The following is a 12,412-nucleotide window of genomic DNA, read 5'->3' as shown; positions in this document are numbered from 1 at the left end:
TTAACCCTTGGCAGGACCACAGAAGACATGTGCCGTGTCAGCTAAGACGGCTGGAGCAGGACATCTTGTATTCTTCCATAGACTTCCCATTATTACTTGCAGCCTCTCTCTTTAGCCTATAGGTGGCGCTCTATTTCTTTGTATCCGTTCTCTTTGTCCACCTTATTAAAGCCCCCCCATATCCGTTACCACCCTGATATCATGTTCTCTCCTCCCCATATAGCTCCTACTCTTATATTGTTCTTACCTCTTGGTGAAGTCCCTGAAGCAGAGCCGGAGCTTGTTATGGAGCCTGTACAGACGAGGATCTTCAGGTATTTCGGACAGAAACACTTGAGCCACCTCCAAGGGGCCCTAAGACGAGAAATCTTATATTAGAACAGGGTAATGGGTTACACATATAGGAGTCTGGGGTATTCTGGAGTAGACAAGACTTTCACAATGAAGCCGCATCTCCACTTACCTGGTTCACAGTTGTCCCTACACAGCCCTGAAGCACCATCTGCAGCATCTTGGCGTCAGCTGGGTCTTGGTGGGTGGCAAACGCCAATTCCTGTGTCTTCTTCTGCATGTCTTCAATTGCAACTTCAACTGGTATTAGAACAACCTAGAAAACCAAGCAGAATTATATGTCCAAGATGGCAGAAGATCCCACCGTTCTACCTGCCACTCCTGGACTGTAGATGAGCCCTGGTATGTTCTACCTGCCCCTCCTGGACCATAGATGACCCCTAGTATGTTCTACCTGCCCCTGCTGTACCACAGATGACCCCTAGTATGTTCTACCTACCCCTCCTGTACCATAGATGACCCCTAGTATGTTCTACCTGCCCCTCCTGTACCATAGATGACCCCTAGTATGTTCTACCTGCCCCTCCTGTACCATAGATGACCCCTAGAATGTTCTACCTGCCCCTCCTGTACCATAGATGATCCCTAGTATGTTCTACCTGCCCCTCCTGTACCATAGATGACCCCTAGTATGTTCTACCTGCCCCTCCTGTACCATAGATGACCCCTAGTATGTTCTACCTGCCCCTGCTGTACCATAGATGACCCCTAGTATGTTCTACCTGCCCCTCCTGTACAGTAGATGACCCCTAGAATGTTCTATCTGCCCCTCCTGTACCATAGATGATCCCTAGTATGTTCTACCTGCCCCTCCTGTACCATAGATGATCCCTAGTATGTTCTACCTGCCCCTCCTGTACCATAGATGACCCCTAGTATGTTCTACCTGCCCCTCCTGTACCGTATATCACCCCTAGTATGTTCTACCTGCCCCTCCTGTACCATAGATGACCCATAGTATGTTCTACCTGCCCCTCCTGTACCATAGATGAGCCTTAGTATGTTCTACCTGCCCCTCCTGTACCATAGATGACCCCTAGTATGTTCTACCTGCCCCTCCTGTACCATAGATGACCCCTAGTATGTTCTACCTGCCCCTCCTGTACCATAGATGAGCCTTAGTATGTTCTACCTGCCCCTCCTGTACCACAGATGACCCCTAGTATGTTCTACCTGCCCCTCCTGTACCATAGATGATCCCTAGTATGTTCTACCTGCCCCTCCTGTACCGTATATCACCCCTAGTATGTTCTACCTGCCCCTTCTGGACCACAGATGACCCCTAGTATGTTCTACCTGCCCCTTCTGGACCACAGATGACCCCTAGTATGTTCTACCTGCCCCTTCTGGACCACAGATGACCCCTAGTATGTTCTACCTGCCCCTCCTGTACCATAGATGACCCCTAGTATGTTCTACCTGCCCCTCCTGTGCCATAGATGACCCCTAGTATGTTCTACCTGCCCCTTCTGGACCACAGATGACCCCTAGTATGTTCTACCTGCCCCTCCTGTGCCATAGATGACCCCTAGTATGTTCTACCTGCCCCTCTTGTCCACCATTTTTACCTCTTCCCGCTGCAGGACATTGACCCGAGTCTTGATGTAAGGGAATGCATGTGATGTGGTCAGCACGGTCTTGCGCTTGTATTGTTCATGGAGATCTCCATGAGCCCGGCCGTCTAATGTGAACGGTGTACAGAAGAGGAAGGTCCGCAGGTTATAATTCTTATCAAAGTATGTGACCCTGTCCTTCAGTTCATACGTGTCAAAATACGGCTCCACGTACGTGATCTGGATGTATGCCTGATGGGAAAAGAAAGGGTGTTATATGTCAGAAGGGGGATCTTATTGGGAAGATAATGAATACATCTCACATGGGGGGAGGTCATCGGACTCTCTCAGTAGTGCAGCTTCAGGATCTGGGCCTGTCACCTGCAGTGATCACATCTCACTATTTTACCAGAGCTTGTGGTCATTTACCATTCAGGGGTCTGGGAAAGTTACGCTTTGACACTCCAAGCATGAAGAAAGAAAACAGTCTAGTGCCCCCTATAGGTAGTTGCACTGTATGACAATGTCTGACACATGAAATAGCTTAGAAATCCGTCTAGGGATATCAACCATCTGTATATCTGTAGACAATGGAGTTCGTGAAGTCCAAAGTCTGTGGACATAAGAATAAAGGTCGCTCACCTTGTTGGGGTGAAGTTTCGTCTTGTCCACAGGATTTGAGTCCTTCACCACCTGGACCATCCCATCTCCAAACTGTTCAGTGTAAAACTCCTGAAATCATGAGATGTTACTGTGTGGATTAAAGGCGAGCGAGCGGCCGGCGCACACACATCACACCACACTCAGGCTGACTTATACACACAAGCTCTATATACACAGAGCCATCAGCGACACCTCCGTAACCCTTACCTCAAGACGGTGCGAGATCTCAGCCAGTTTAGTGATGGAAGGTTCTTTATACACAAACTCTTGTTCATCCAGGTCACCAAATTTGGAACCATAAAACCCTACACGGAAATATGTCCCAAACATCCGCTGTGGACCTACATGGAAAGAGGTTATAGCAATGGGAGATCCTTAATGTATATATTTACTATACACAATATATCACATTTAATCCATTAATAATCCCAATAGTCACTCTGTACTTACATTACTGATCCTGAGTTATATCCTGTATTATACTCCAGAGCTGCACTCACTGTTCTGCTGGTACAGTCACTGTGTACATACATTACATTACTTATCCTGTATTATACTCCAGAGCTGTACTCACTATTCTGCTGGTGCAGTCACTGTGTACATACATTACATTACTTATCCTGTATTATACTCCAGAGCTGTACTCACTATTCTGCTGGTACAGTCACTGTGTACATACATTACATTACTTATCCTGTATTATACTCCAGAGCTGCACTCACTATTCTGCTGGTGCAGTCACTGTGTACATACATTACATTACTTATCCTGTATTATACTCCAGAGCTGCGCTCACTATTCTGCTGGTGCAGTCACTGTGTACATACATTACATTACTTATCCTGTATTATACTCCAGAGCTGCGCTCACTATTCTGCTGGTGCAGTCACTGTGCACATACATTACATTACTTATCCTGTATTATACTCCAGAGCTGCGCTCACTATTCTGCTGGTACAGTCACTGTGTACATACATTACATTACTTATTCTGTATTATACTCCAGAGCTGCACTCACTGTTCTGCTGGTACAGTCACTGTGTACATACATTACATTACTTATCCTGTATTATACTCCAGAGCTGCACTCACTATTGTGCTGGTGCAGTCACTGTGTACATACATTACATTACTTATCCTGTATTATACTCCAGAGCTGTGCTCACTATTCTGCTGGTACAGTCACTGTGTACATACATTACATTACTTATCCTATATTATACTCCAGAGCTGCGCTCACTATTCTGCTGGTCATTTGGTTGTTATGAGACACTCCCATGACAGCTTTTTGCCTACATGACACCAGAACATCTTGCAGCCACCTATACACATTAGGCCTGCAGGAGATCCCAGCAGAGAACAGTTCTGGCTCCTCATGGGCAGCTTCATAGGATTGCTTACTTATGTGATTGGCTAAGTGTCGTCTGATTGGCTAGATCCCCCTTGCCCAACCTACAAGTGGGGTGGAGCTCTGAGTGACTGGTATAAAACAAGATGGCGGTCCAGCAGGCTAAAACAGTGGAAGAATAGAAGTCTCTTACTCACCAGAAATCCCAATCCGAGCCAAGCAGATCAATATTAGGTGGAAATTTAAGAAGGGAAAAAAAAAATTAAAAAAAAATTAAAGATACAAAATTAGAAATGAGAATCTGATGAGGTATGATGTAAGCAGGCCACACACGGTGATGTCATAAGGGAACATGGGAGAGTCTTAAAGGGACATCTCTTAGATCGTAACACTGCCTATTCATATACAACTACTGAAGGGGAACCTAGAGGGCTGGTGATCACTATTTTCACTCAGATGGGCTCACCAGATTGGGTCCCATCCATTGGCTGACCATTCGGAGCTTTACACTATGATATAACGAGGGTCAGAGGTTACCGTGTGTGGCCTGCTAGAGCGAGAACCCATCATTGACATGCCGGGCGCATATTTGCCAGTCTTCTACATATCCAAAGACGATGGGTGTCCGTCTTTACAGCACTCCCAAATAGTCTCACACCCCAATTACTGATCTAAGTAATGGCAATACTTGTGTGACAATGTAATGGTGACTGTCTTTTGGAAGAAAATAGTGCCACATGTCTCCACAGGTTGTGGATGGTACTGCAGTGCCAGAGACAATCCATAGAGAAATGTTGCACTAGAACTAGGGGGGATGGACCTGTGTTTAACAGCACTCCCAGTGGGGAAGTGAGGTATAACACAGATCTTATCATTATCAATGGGCTGTTGGGTCCTGCAGAGTAAGACACACTCTTTGCTCTGACACTGATGGAGTGTCAAGCTACGGTCTGAAAATTTTGCAATAGGACAGGTCATCCCACAACATGGCTGCTAAGGCTCGGCATACATGATGGGTCCCCGCAGACATACAGATACACTGGTGACGTTATTGTGAGAGTGCAGTACATTCATGACTATACAAGTGCATACATGCACAGTGTACACACTACCGTCTCACACACACACTCAACCCCCCCCCCCCTCACAAATCTTTTACATGCTACAAGACCACGGCATGTATGTTGCTCATCCATAGACCCGTGACCCATTGCTGTGTAAATCCGGAAGACTCATGTCATGTGCACACATATACAAAGCCATACACTGTTCTTCATCTACACGTGCTCTCATTATGCAATAGGACTCAGCTGGTCAGATTTGGCTTCGATGCCCGTCAGGGGGATGGGGATGTCACTTCCCCCCCTCACAGTTATGGCTGCACACGCAGTACGTGTCTATCATCCAAAGGGGCGAGGGTGCCCAGTGGGTCAATAATTTGGCCTTTCCTATTGCATAAGTAGATCCTGGCAGCGGTGAGCGGTGGCTGCTGTGCAGTAAGTGATCGCGGGTAAGAAAAGCGTGGTGAACACATGAAAACCGGTTAATTTTCACACTTCCTACCTCCCAGCTTGTGATCTGCCCGGGAGCAAAGGGGAAAAACAAAGAAGAGAAGAAAAAAGATCAATCGCAAGGAGAGGCAAAAATCTGGAGGGGGACGGAAGAGATGGTGGAGGAAGGAAAGAAATGGGAAAGAAAGTATAGAAGTGTTACTGATTGGGGGTGATGGAGGGGGAGCACATGCTCAAGGGGAAAAGGACGGGTACAACAGACGGGGACAGAGGGGCCAGTGCCACACACAGGAGGGACAGAGGGGCCGGCGTCACAGACAGGGGGGACCAGAGGGGCCGGCGCCACAGACAGGGGGGACCAGAGGGGCCGGCGCCACAGACAGGGGGGACCAGCGCCACAGACAGGAGGGACAGAGGGGCCTGGCGCCACAGACAATGGGGACCAGAGGGGCCGGGCGTCACAGACAGGAGGGACAGAGGGGCCGGGCGTCACAGACAGGAGGGACAGAGGGGCGGGGCGTCACAGGCAGGGGCGGACAAAGGGGCGGGGCGTCACAGGCAGGGGCGGACAAAGGGGCCGGCGCCACAGACAGGGGGGGACCACAGGGGCCGGCGCCACAGACAGGGGGGGACCAGAGGGGCTGGCGCCACAGACAGGGGGGACCAGCGTCAGACAGGGAGGACCACAGGGGCCGACGCCACAGACAGGGGGGGACCAGAGGGGCCGGCGCCACAGACGGGGAGGGACCAGAGGGGCCGGCGCCACAGACGGGGAGGGACCAGAGGGGCTGGCGCCAAAGACAGGGGGGCCGGCGCCACAGACAGGGAGGACCAGCGTCACAGACAGAGAGGACACAGGAGCCGGTGCCGGCAGCAAGCACAGGGTTAACACTCTGCACTAGGGAGGGTCCTGTATGGAGGCTGCAGGGGCTGTATGTGTCTATAGAGTCCTTATTCACACCAGATCTAGCCGCGCTGCCCCGGTATCCATAGACACACCATCGTCCTCCATGCTCTGCTGCTGTGGCTCTAGTCTTGGGGCTCCCTGTGTGCTTCTCAGTAATTTTATCCACACAAATAACAGCGGCCCCTACCTGGTTGTTGATTTTGTTGAACGCCTCCTGCAGTTTTCCGTGGACAGAGGCCAATTTTTTGTAGTCCCGATGAGCTTCATAAATGGGGATGAGGATTTTATAGACCTCGTTGACCGCCTCGAACAATGAGCCCTGAAAATAGAGACCGACATGATGGAGACACCTGCAGTCTGTATTAAAGGGGGGTGGGGGGTAAATTTATGGCTTGGAATTCTTCGAGTAGTGCATGGAGGCTACATCATACTACATGTGAACTGGCGCCCTCTGAAGTCTTTATAGGGCATTGCATACAAGTTGAAGGCTATATATTGGCGACTAATCCTTAGGATACGTCCTCCGTATGCGATTGGTGGGCAGGGGGGAGGTGGTCTCACAATCAGGACCCCTACCAGTCAGTTGTCTGAAGAGGCGCCCACGAGCACCACAGCCTCTTCCCTGTGCTGATGAGATCATGTTCATTGGTCACATGGTACAGAAGTAACTCAGTCCCATTCAAGTAAATGGGGTTGAGCTGCAATACCAAGTTCAGCCCCTACTATACGTATGGCATTATTCTTGAGGCCACAGCACTCACCCAAACACTATTGCCCCTTTAACCAGCTGACAGCTGGTGGTTCCGAGTGTCAGACCCCCACCAATTACATCTATCCTGAGGACAGATCATCAATATACAAGTCCTGAAAATCCTTTTAATTGTTACACCTTATAAACAGTGCTGTCTAACCTGTATCTCTACAGTTGTTGTGACACTACAACCCCCAGCATGCCCTGAGAGCCACAGGCTGTAGTTTCACGGGTCGTACACTGCCCCCTTCAGGATCCTTACCATAGTGAAGCTTGCACAGGCTTGCTCCAGCAGTCCCACCAGCCCGGCCTCTGTGAAGTATTTCCCAGCACAGATCCCTTCTTCATCTGGAGATACGACATCATCGGACACTGCAGACTCCTCCAGCACGTTGGATGAGATGCTCTGCGGGGACAGTAGTCAGGCAGGTATATAATATATACACACATACATACTATACACCCATGTTATTGTTATAGGCATAGTCACAGTACCTGGAAACTGACGCACCCCACGGGCAGGTGCCGGGCATCCTCAATCATACTGAGATACTCCGATACCAGTGCGGCTCCGTGTACCAGGCAGTGCGCAGCCTCCGCATGGTTTCCCCGCTCCGTGTGTTTAGCCGCCATATTCTGGAGCCACGTCAGGCGCAGGTCGGGGGAGTTCTGGTATCCTTTAGCGATCCTGAATGTGAAATGATAAAACATTAGTATTATTTAGTCAGCCTGTACTGACTGGGGGGCGCTAGAGAAGAAGCTGAGCCGTACCAGAGCTGTATACAGAGTCCACAGGTGACCAGATATAGCAAGAACAACACTGGGAACCCCGTTGAATTCTATACCCTGTCTTGGAAGGGTACCCTACACGGACCCCACTATTAGCCACAGCCTGGCATGTCGCCATATGGCTCCAGCTCTGGTTGGCTAAATGGAAACCCACTTAATACTATAGCTGCCCCCAGAGATAGTGACAGCCATATCCACTGGGGCAGCTTTGGAAAAGGGGCAATTCTTTGCACAAATCTGATTGGTTAAAGTTAGACATGTGCCCTGTCTGCGGTAAAATGGCAGACGGCTGAGGTCTATGCGCAACCTGCGCATCCACAGGCCGATTCACCTGATCTGGTGAGCACAGGCCGTAACATGGATCGGTATAGGAATTTCACCACAGACTCACTGCTGCGTATCCGGGCCTAGGATAATACATGGTCGTGTGTATGGGGCCATTGAAACGTAAGGATCAGTGTCCTAGCCATGGAGAACAGCACATGTTATATGCATAGAGCCTTACAGGCCCAAAGCCTGACTGTGCACTACTGACAGGCCTCTGTAACATGGAAACCACATCATTAGGGCCCAGCAGGAACCAAATCCACACAAGTCTCATTAATCATAATGGTTGCCCATGGCTTTTTTTGCCTAAACGAATCTCAAAAGTTAAAAGCAGAGACATTTCTAATAGACAGGTAAGGCCTATGGTCTCCATGAACAAATCATCCACGGCGTCAGGCTTAGGGCCTGTAATCGGATGTAGCATACGTTTTTCTATGTACACTATTGTTCTTGGAATTTCTGGCAAGTATGGAGGGTCTTATCTAAAGAAGGGACTTTTTGGAGGAAATAAGTGAAAGACGGCGGAGGTTTTCTTTTTTTTTGTCACACGTCGCCTCATAGATCAGCCGCACCGAAACCCATGCCACCTCATAGTGGGTGCCAATGCTCCTACACCCCCGCACTGCAACGCCGTTCCATAAATTGGAGAGTAAATAGAAAAACATTGCAAATTTCTGGAGAAGAAATTCATTCCTTGACGCCATAAGTCGTCTCCCCCATATAATCTGGAGCGAGACCACTCACCGGTACATGAGATCCAGCAGCATCTCGGGGTCCTCCTGGTGTTCCTTCATCTTTACTGTATCAGTCAGGATCATGTGAAGATTAAACACCAGATCCTGAACCTGGAAAGCAGCAAATATAGTGTTAAAGGGGTTGTGCAGGATAAAACATGGCTGCTTTCTTCCTGAAATAGCGCCACCCCTGTACACAGGTTGTGCCTGGTATTGCAGTTCAACTCTACTGAATTGAAAGAGGATGAGCTGCACAACCTTCAGACAGGAGTGGTGCAGTTTTTAGAAGATAGCAGGCGTGTTTTTCTGATCTTGGACAGATGGCCATAGACCCTTGGGTGGTATTACACTGCATGGAAGAATCATTATGCAAGTTCATCCTTGGAAGCCCCATGGTGCGATTACATCTGAGTAGCTGGTCGCATTACCTGCTCAGGGAAGGTGGTGTCCCTTAGTTCTAGATCCTCCTCAGAGTAGGTCAGGATGGTCTTCAAGGATCGCCGCAGATACTCTTCATTAAATTTCTGAGAGGTCCCCACTAGTGAGGACAGAGACATGGTGACCTGCATCTTCACACGGGCAAAATTCTGGTCCAAAATAAAAATGGAAAAAATAAATAAAAATTAAAATCTTGTATGAAATGGGTGAGAAAATTTTATTTGGAATATCTGCTGCCCCCTAGTGACCGTACATTGCAATTGAGAGATGAATAAAATGAAGGAAACTTGATGATATAGGGCATATACTGTATCTATAAGGTATGCTCATAAGGCGGTATATGAAGTCGAATTTGAGGCCAAAGCAGATCCCCATTATTCCGCTGCGGCTTTCCGTCACCGATTAGGCCATAACATCGGGCTGTATTATATCAATATTGAGTGGAATCTGCCCCAAAATCAGTCTGCCGCGTGAACATGCCCCAACATACACCGATATACACATATTAGCGACTAGTAGAATTCACTTACATTCCCAATCTCAAAGTTCTGTCTCATGAGCAGGTAGAGCGATGCACTGGCGTGGGTCCGCACGCTGCCGATACAGCTGCTACAATGGCGCAGGAGGCGGAGACACAAATCGGAGCACAGTTCAGTGTCATCTTCAAACAGCATCTCCGGGAACTAAGAAACATCACCGCAGACCATGGGTAGAAAAGGGAACAGATGGAATTATAGGGGTTAAAAGGAGGGGGGGGGGCAATTTCCAGACACAACTGTGGCGAGTACTGACCTTGCACACTAGCGCCCTCTGGCTAGTGAAGCAGTGCTGCAGGTACAGGGCACTCTGGTTACAGGTCATACTGAGCAGGAGGACTTTCAGGACACCTCCCAGGACGCTCTCCTTCATTTCGGACAGCATGACCGTCTGCAAGACAGATGGGGAGTGGGCTCTTTATGGGAACACTCTGTGCCACCATGATGCCAGGAGACTCATCTAAAGACCCAGCCCAAAATCTGCAACAGACCCCCCCACTTATGATACCAGTGTCATATGGACTCCGGTTAGTTACCCACTACCTCTGCGCCCATTATAGCTACACCTACCTGCACAATGATCTCCAGTGTGTCCAGCACCACCAGGTTGGCCTCGGTCGCCATGTTCCCATCCACCGTAATTTCGAGTTCTCGTTCCGCCTGTGATCTGAGATGAGAGGGAATGGGTTAATAGAGGGCATTCTTACACCATACTCCCCGCTCTATGGTGGCAGTCCTCACTTCTCGGTCTTCTCGCTGCTCGGTTTCCAATGCGTGACGTTTTTCCTCCATCGCACGTTCTCCTGGGTGCCATAAGGGCTGCGCTCTGTAAGGAAATCAGAGACAATGTGTAATCACTCAGCAGGGGGCGCAATGGGAGACTGAAGAGAACACTGACCAATGACTACTCAGCGCTAGTCAATAACTTTTCCCTGGTTCTGACCATGGTGTGAAAAATAACCAGTGACTGGGGGGCAGGCAGTATGGGCCATTGCAGGGCAGGGGGCACTTATACGTTTTACAGCAACCTGTCCTGTCATAGTATGGACCGGAAGAGAAACTGCCTATAGTCAGGCGCCCCGCTGGCATCGATACGGGTGCTAAACATGAAGTAGGACCACAACAACCATCTCACCTCTGCTACGTTTCACCATGTCCTGGCGGGCGCCAATGGTTCCCAGTATGGCTTCCTCCAGTCTCGCTTTCATATCCAAAGACTTCTTAAAGGTCAGGCTGTTTATACGCTCAAACGCTTTCTTACCCTGAAGGGAAACAAAAAATGTGTCAAAAATATAGGATGAGCTACAGCGGGCATCATGCCACACTGCACAGTATAGTCGCCATATATATGGAGGTATGATGTGCCTCCTGCCTCATTCCATACATGCTAGGATGACGTATATGGCTGGAAGCTGGACAGACGTAGTGGGGAGGTATCGGGAGACTCAGGTCTCAGATGGGATTGACATCAATGCCCTTAAGAACTGGCCTTGATATTTTGAGGTATGGAGTACCTTGCGTCTCATCTTGCATTGAAAACTGAACACAAAGGTGCAGCAAATACAATATACTGACCTGAGGTGACGGAGGTTTCTGTCCATGCCCCTGGGCACAGTGATATTGTTATTAGAGGTATGGAGAGCCTCGTGCCTCATCTAACATCTAACAGTGAGCACAGTGCATACAGACTCAGCACCAGAGATCAGGTATACAGAGCTTTACATTGTTATTAGGAGGTATGGAGAGCCTCGTGCCTCATCTAACAGTGAGCACAGTGCATACACAGACTCAGCACCTAGTGTGTACGGTGAGCAGGTATACAGAGCTTTACATTGTTATTACAGGTATGGAGGGCCTCGTGCCTCATCTAACAGTGAGCGCAGTGCATACACAGTCTCAGCACTGGAGATGAGGTATACAGAGCTTTACATTGTTATTAGAGGTATGGAGAGCCTCGTGCCTCACCTTATACTGGAAGCAGGACACACACAGGCTCAGCAGCTCCAGCACTCGGGTCAGCTGGATCACAGACAGGCTGGAGAACCAGCGCTGCAGACATTCCTGCTCGGCGTTCTTCAGCACCCACAGGGCGCACACCAGGAGGTTGCGGCTGGACTCTGCGGAGAGCACACTGCCGGCACGCACAGGCTGGGGAGAGAATAGTGAACGGTACTGAATACACACTGAGGAGAACATAGTACAGGAACGTGTCAGGGGGTTTAACCCACAATAACCCAAGGGGTTGGGGTCTGCTCGCACTTACAGCAGGAGGAAGAGGGAAGCTTGTGCTTTTCTGCACTGTAGGTAAGGGAGACCCCGCTATGGCCATAGCCACTGTCTGACTGATGGTGCCCCCGTCCGAGTCCACTTCATCCATCATTGAAGAGGCATGACGGACCCTCTGGCCATGTGGATCTGCTGAGAAGGAAACAGAGTGTCAGGATTACAATGTCACATTGAGCCCCCTGTACTGCAAATCGTCATCAAATTGCGAGATGTCTGCT

At 49.2% G+C, this 12,412-nt stretch overlaps 1 protein-coding gene across 4 annotated transcripts in view; it reads right to left on the bottom strand.

Annotated features, from left to right (window-relative positions):
- The window catches only part of DOCK6 (dedicator of cytokinesis 6), a 57,463-nt gene that overhangs the window by 1,568 nt on the left and 43,483 nt on the right, over positions 1 to 12,412 (bottom strand). For 3 of the 4 annotated variants that reach the window (XM_075272575.1, XM_075272576.1, XM_075272578.1), the window contains 18 exons: positions 12,172 to 12,326; positions 11,874 to 12,056; positions 11,044 to 11,170; positions 10,650 to 10,734; positions 10,479 to 10,575; positions 10,165 to 10,299; positions 9,903 to 10,055; positions 9,363 to 9,521; positions 8,945 to 9,045; positions 7,580 to 7,772; positions 7,347 to 7,490; positions 6,521 to 6,652; positions 5,479 to 5,493; positions 2,775 to 2,900; positions 2,547 to 2,636; positions 1,920 to 2,156; positions 464 to 607; positions 248 to 354 (listed from right to left, as the gene is read on the bottom strand). In XM_075272575.1, coding sequence (XP_075128676.1) covers positions 248 to 354; positions 464 to 607; positions 1,920 to 2,156; positions 2,547 to 2,636; positions 2,775 to 2,900; positions 5,479 to 5,493; positions 6,521 to 6,652; positions 7,347 to 7,490; positions 7,580 to 7,772; positions 8,945 to 9,045; positions 9,363 to 9,521; positions 9,903 to 10,055; positions 10,165 to 10,299; positions 10,479 to 10,575; positions 10,650 to 10,734; positions 11,044 to 11,170; positions 11,874 to 12,056; positions 12,172 to 12,326 — 2,383 coding nt within the window. The remainder of the gene's footprint in view (positions 1 to 247; positions 355 to 463; positions 608 to 1,919; positions 2,157 to 2,546; positions 2,637 to 2,774; positions 2,901 to 5,478; positions 5,494 to 6,520; positions 6,653 to 7,346; positions 7,491 to 7,579; positions 7,773 to 8,944; positions 9,046 to 9,362; positions 9,522 to 9,902; positions 10,056 to 10,164; positions 10,300 to 10,478; positions 10,576 to 10,649; positions 10,735 to 11,043; positions 11,171 to 11,873; positions 12,057 to 12,171; positions 12,327 to 12,412) is intronic. The other variant, XM_075272577.1, reaches the window with a different exon arrangement.

The sequence above is a fragment of the Leptodactylus fuscus genome, chromosome 5 (assembly GCF_031893055.1).
Source record: "Leptodactylus fuscus isolate aLepFus1 chromosome 5, aLepFus1.hap2, whole genome shotgun sequence".
Classification (NCBI taxonomy): Eukaryota; Metazoa; Chordata; class Amphibia; order Anura; family Leptodactylidae; genus Leptodactylus; species Leptodactylus fuscus.
The sequence above is the reverse complement of the archived record's forward strand: the minus strand, read 5'-3'. Positions and strand labels throughout refer to the sequence as shown.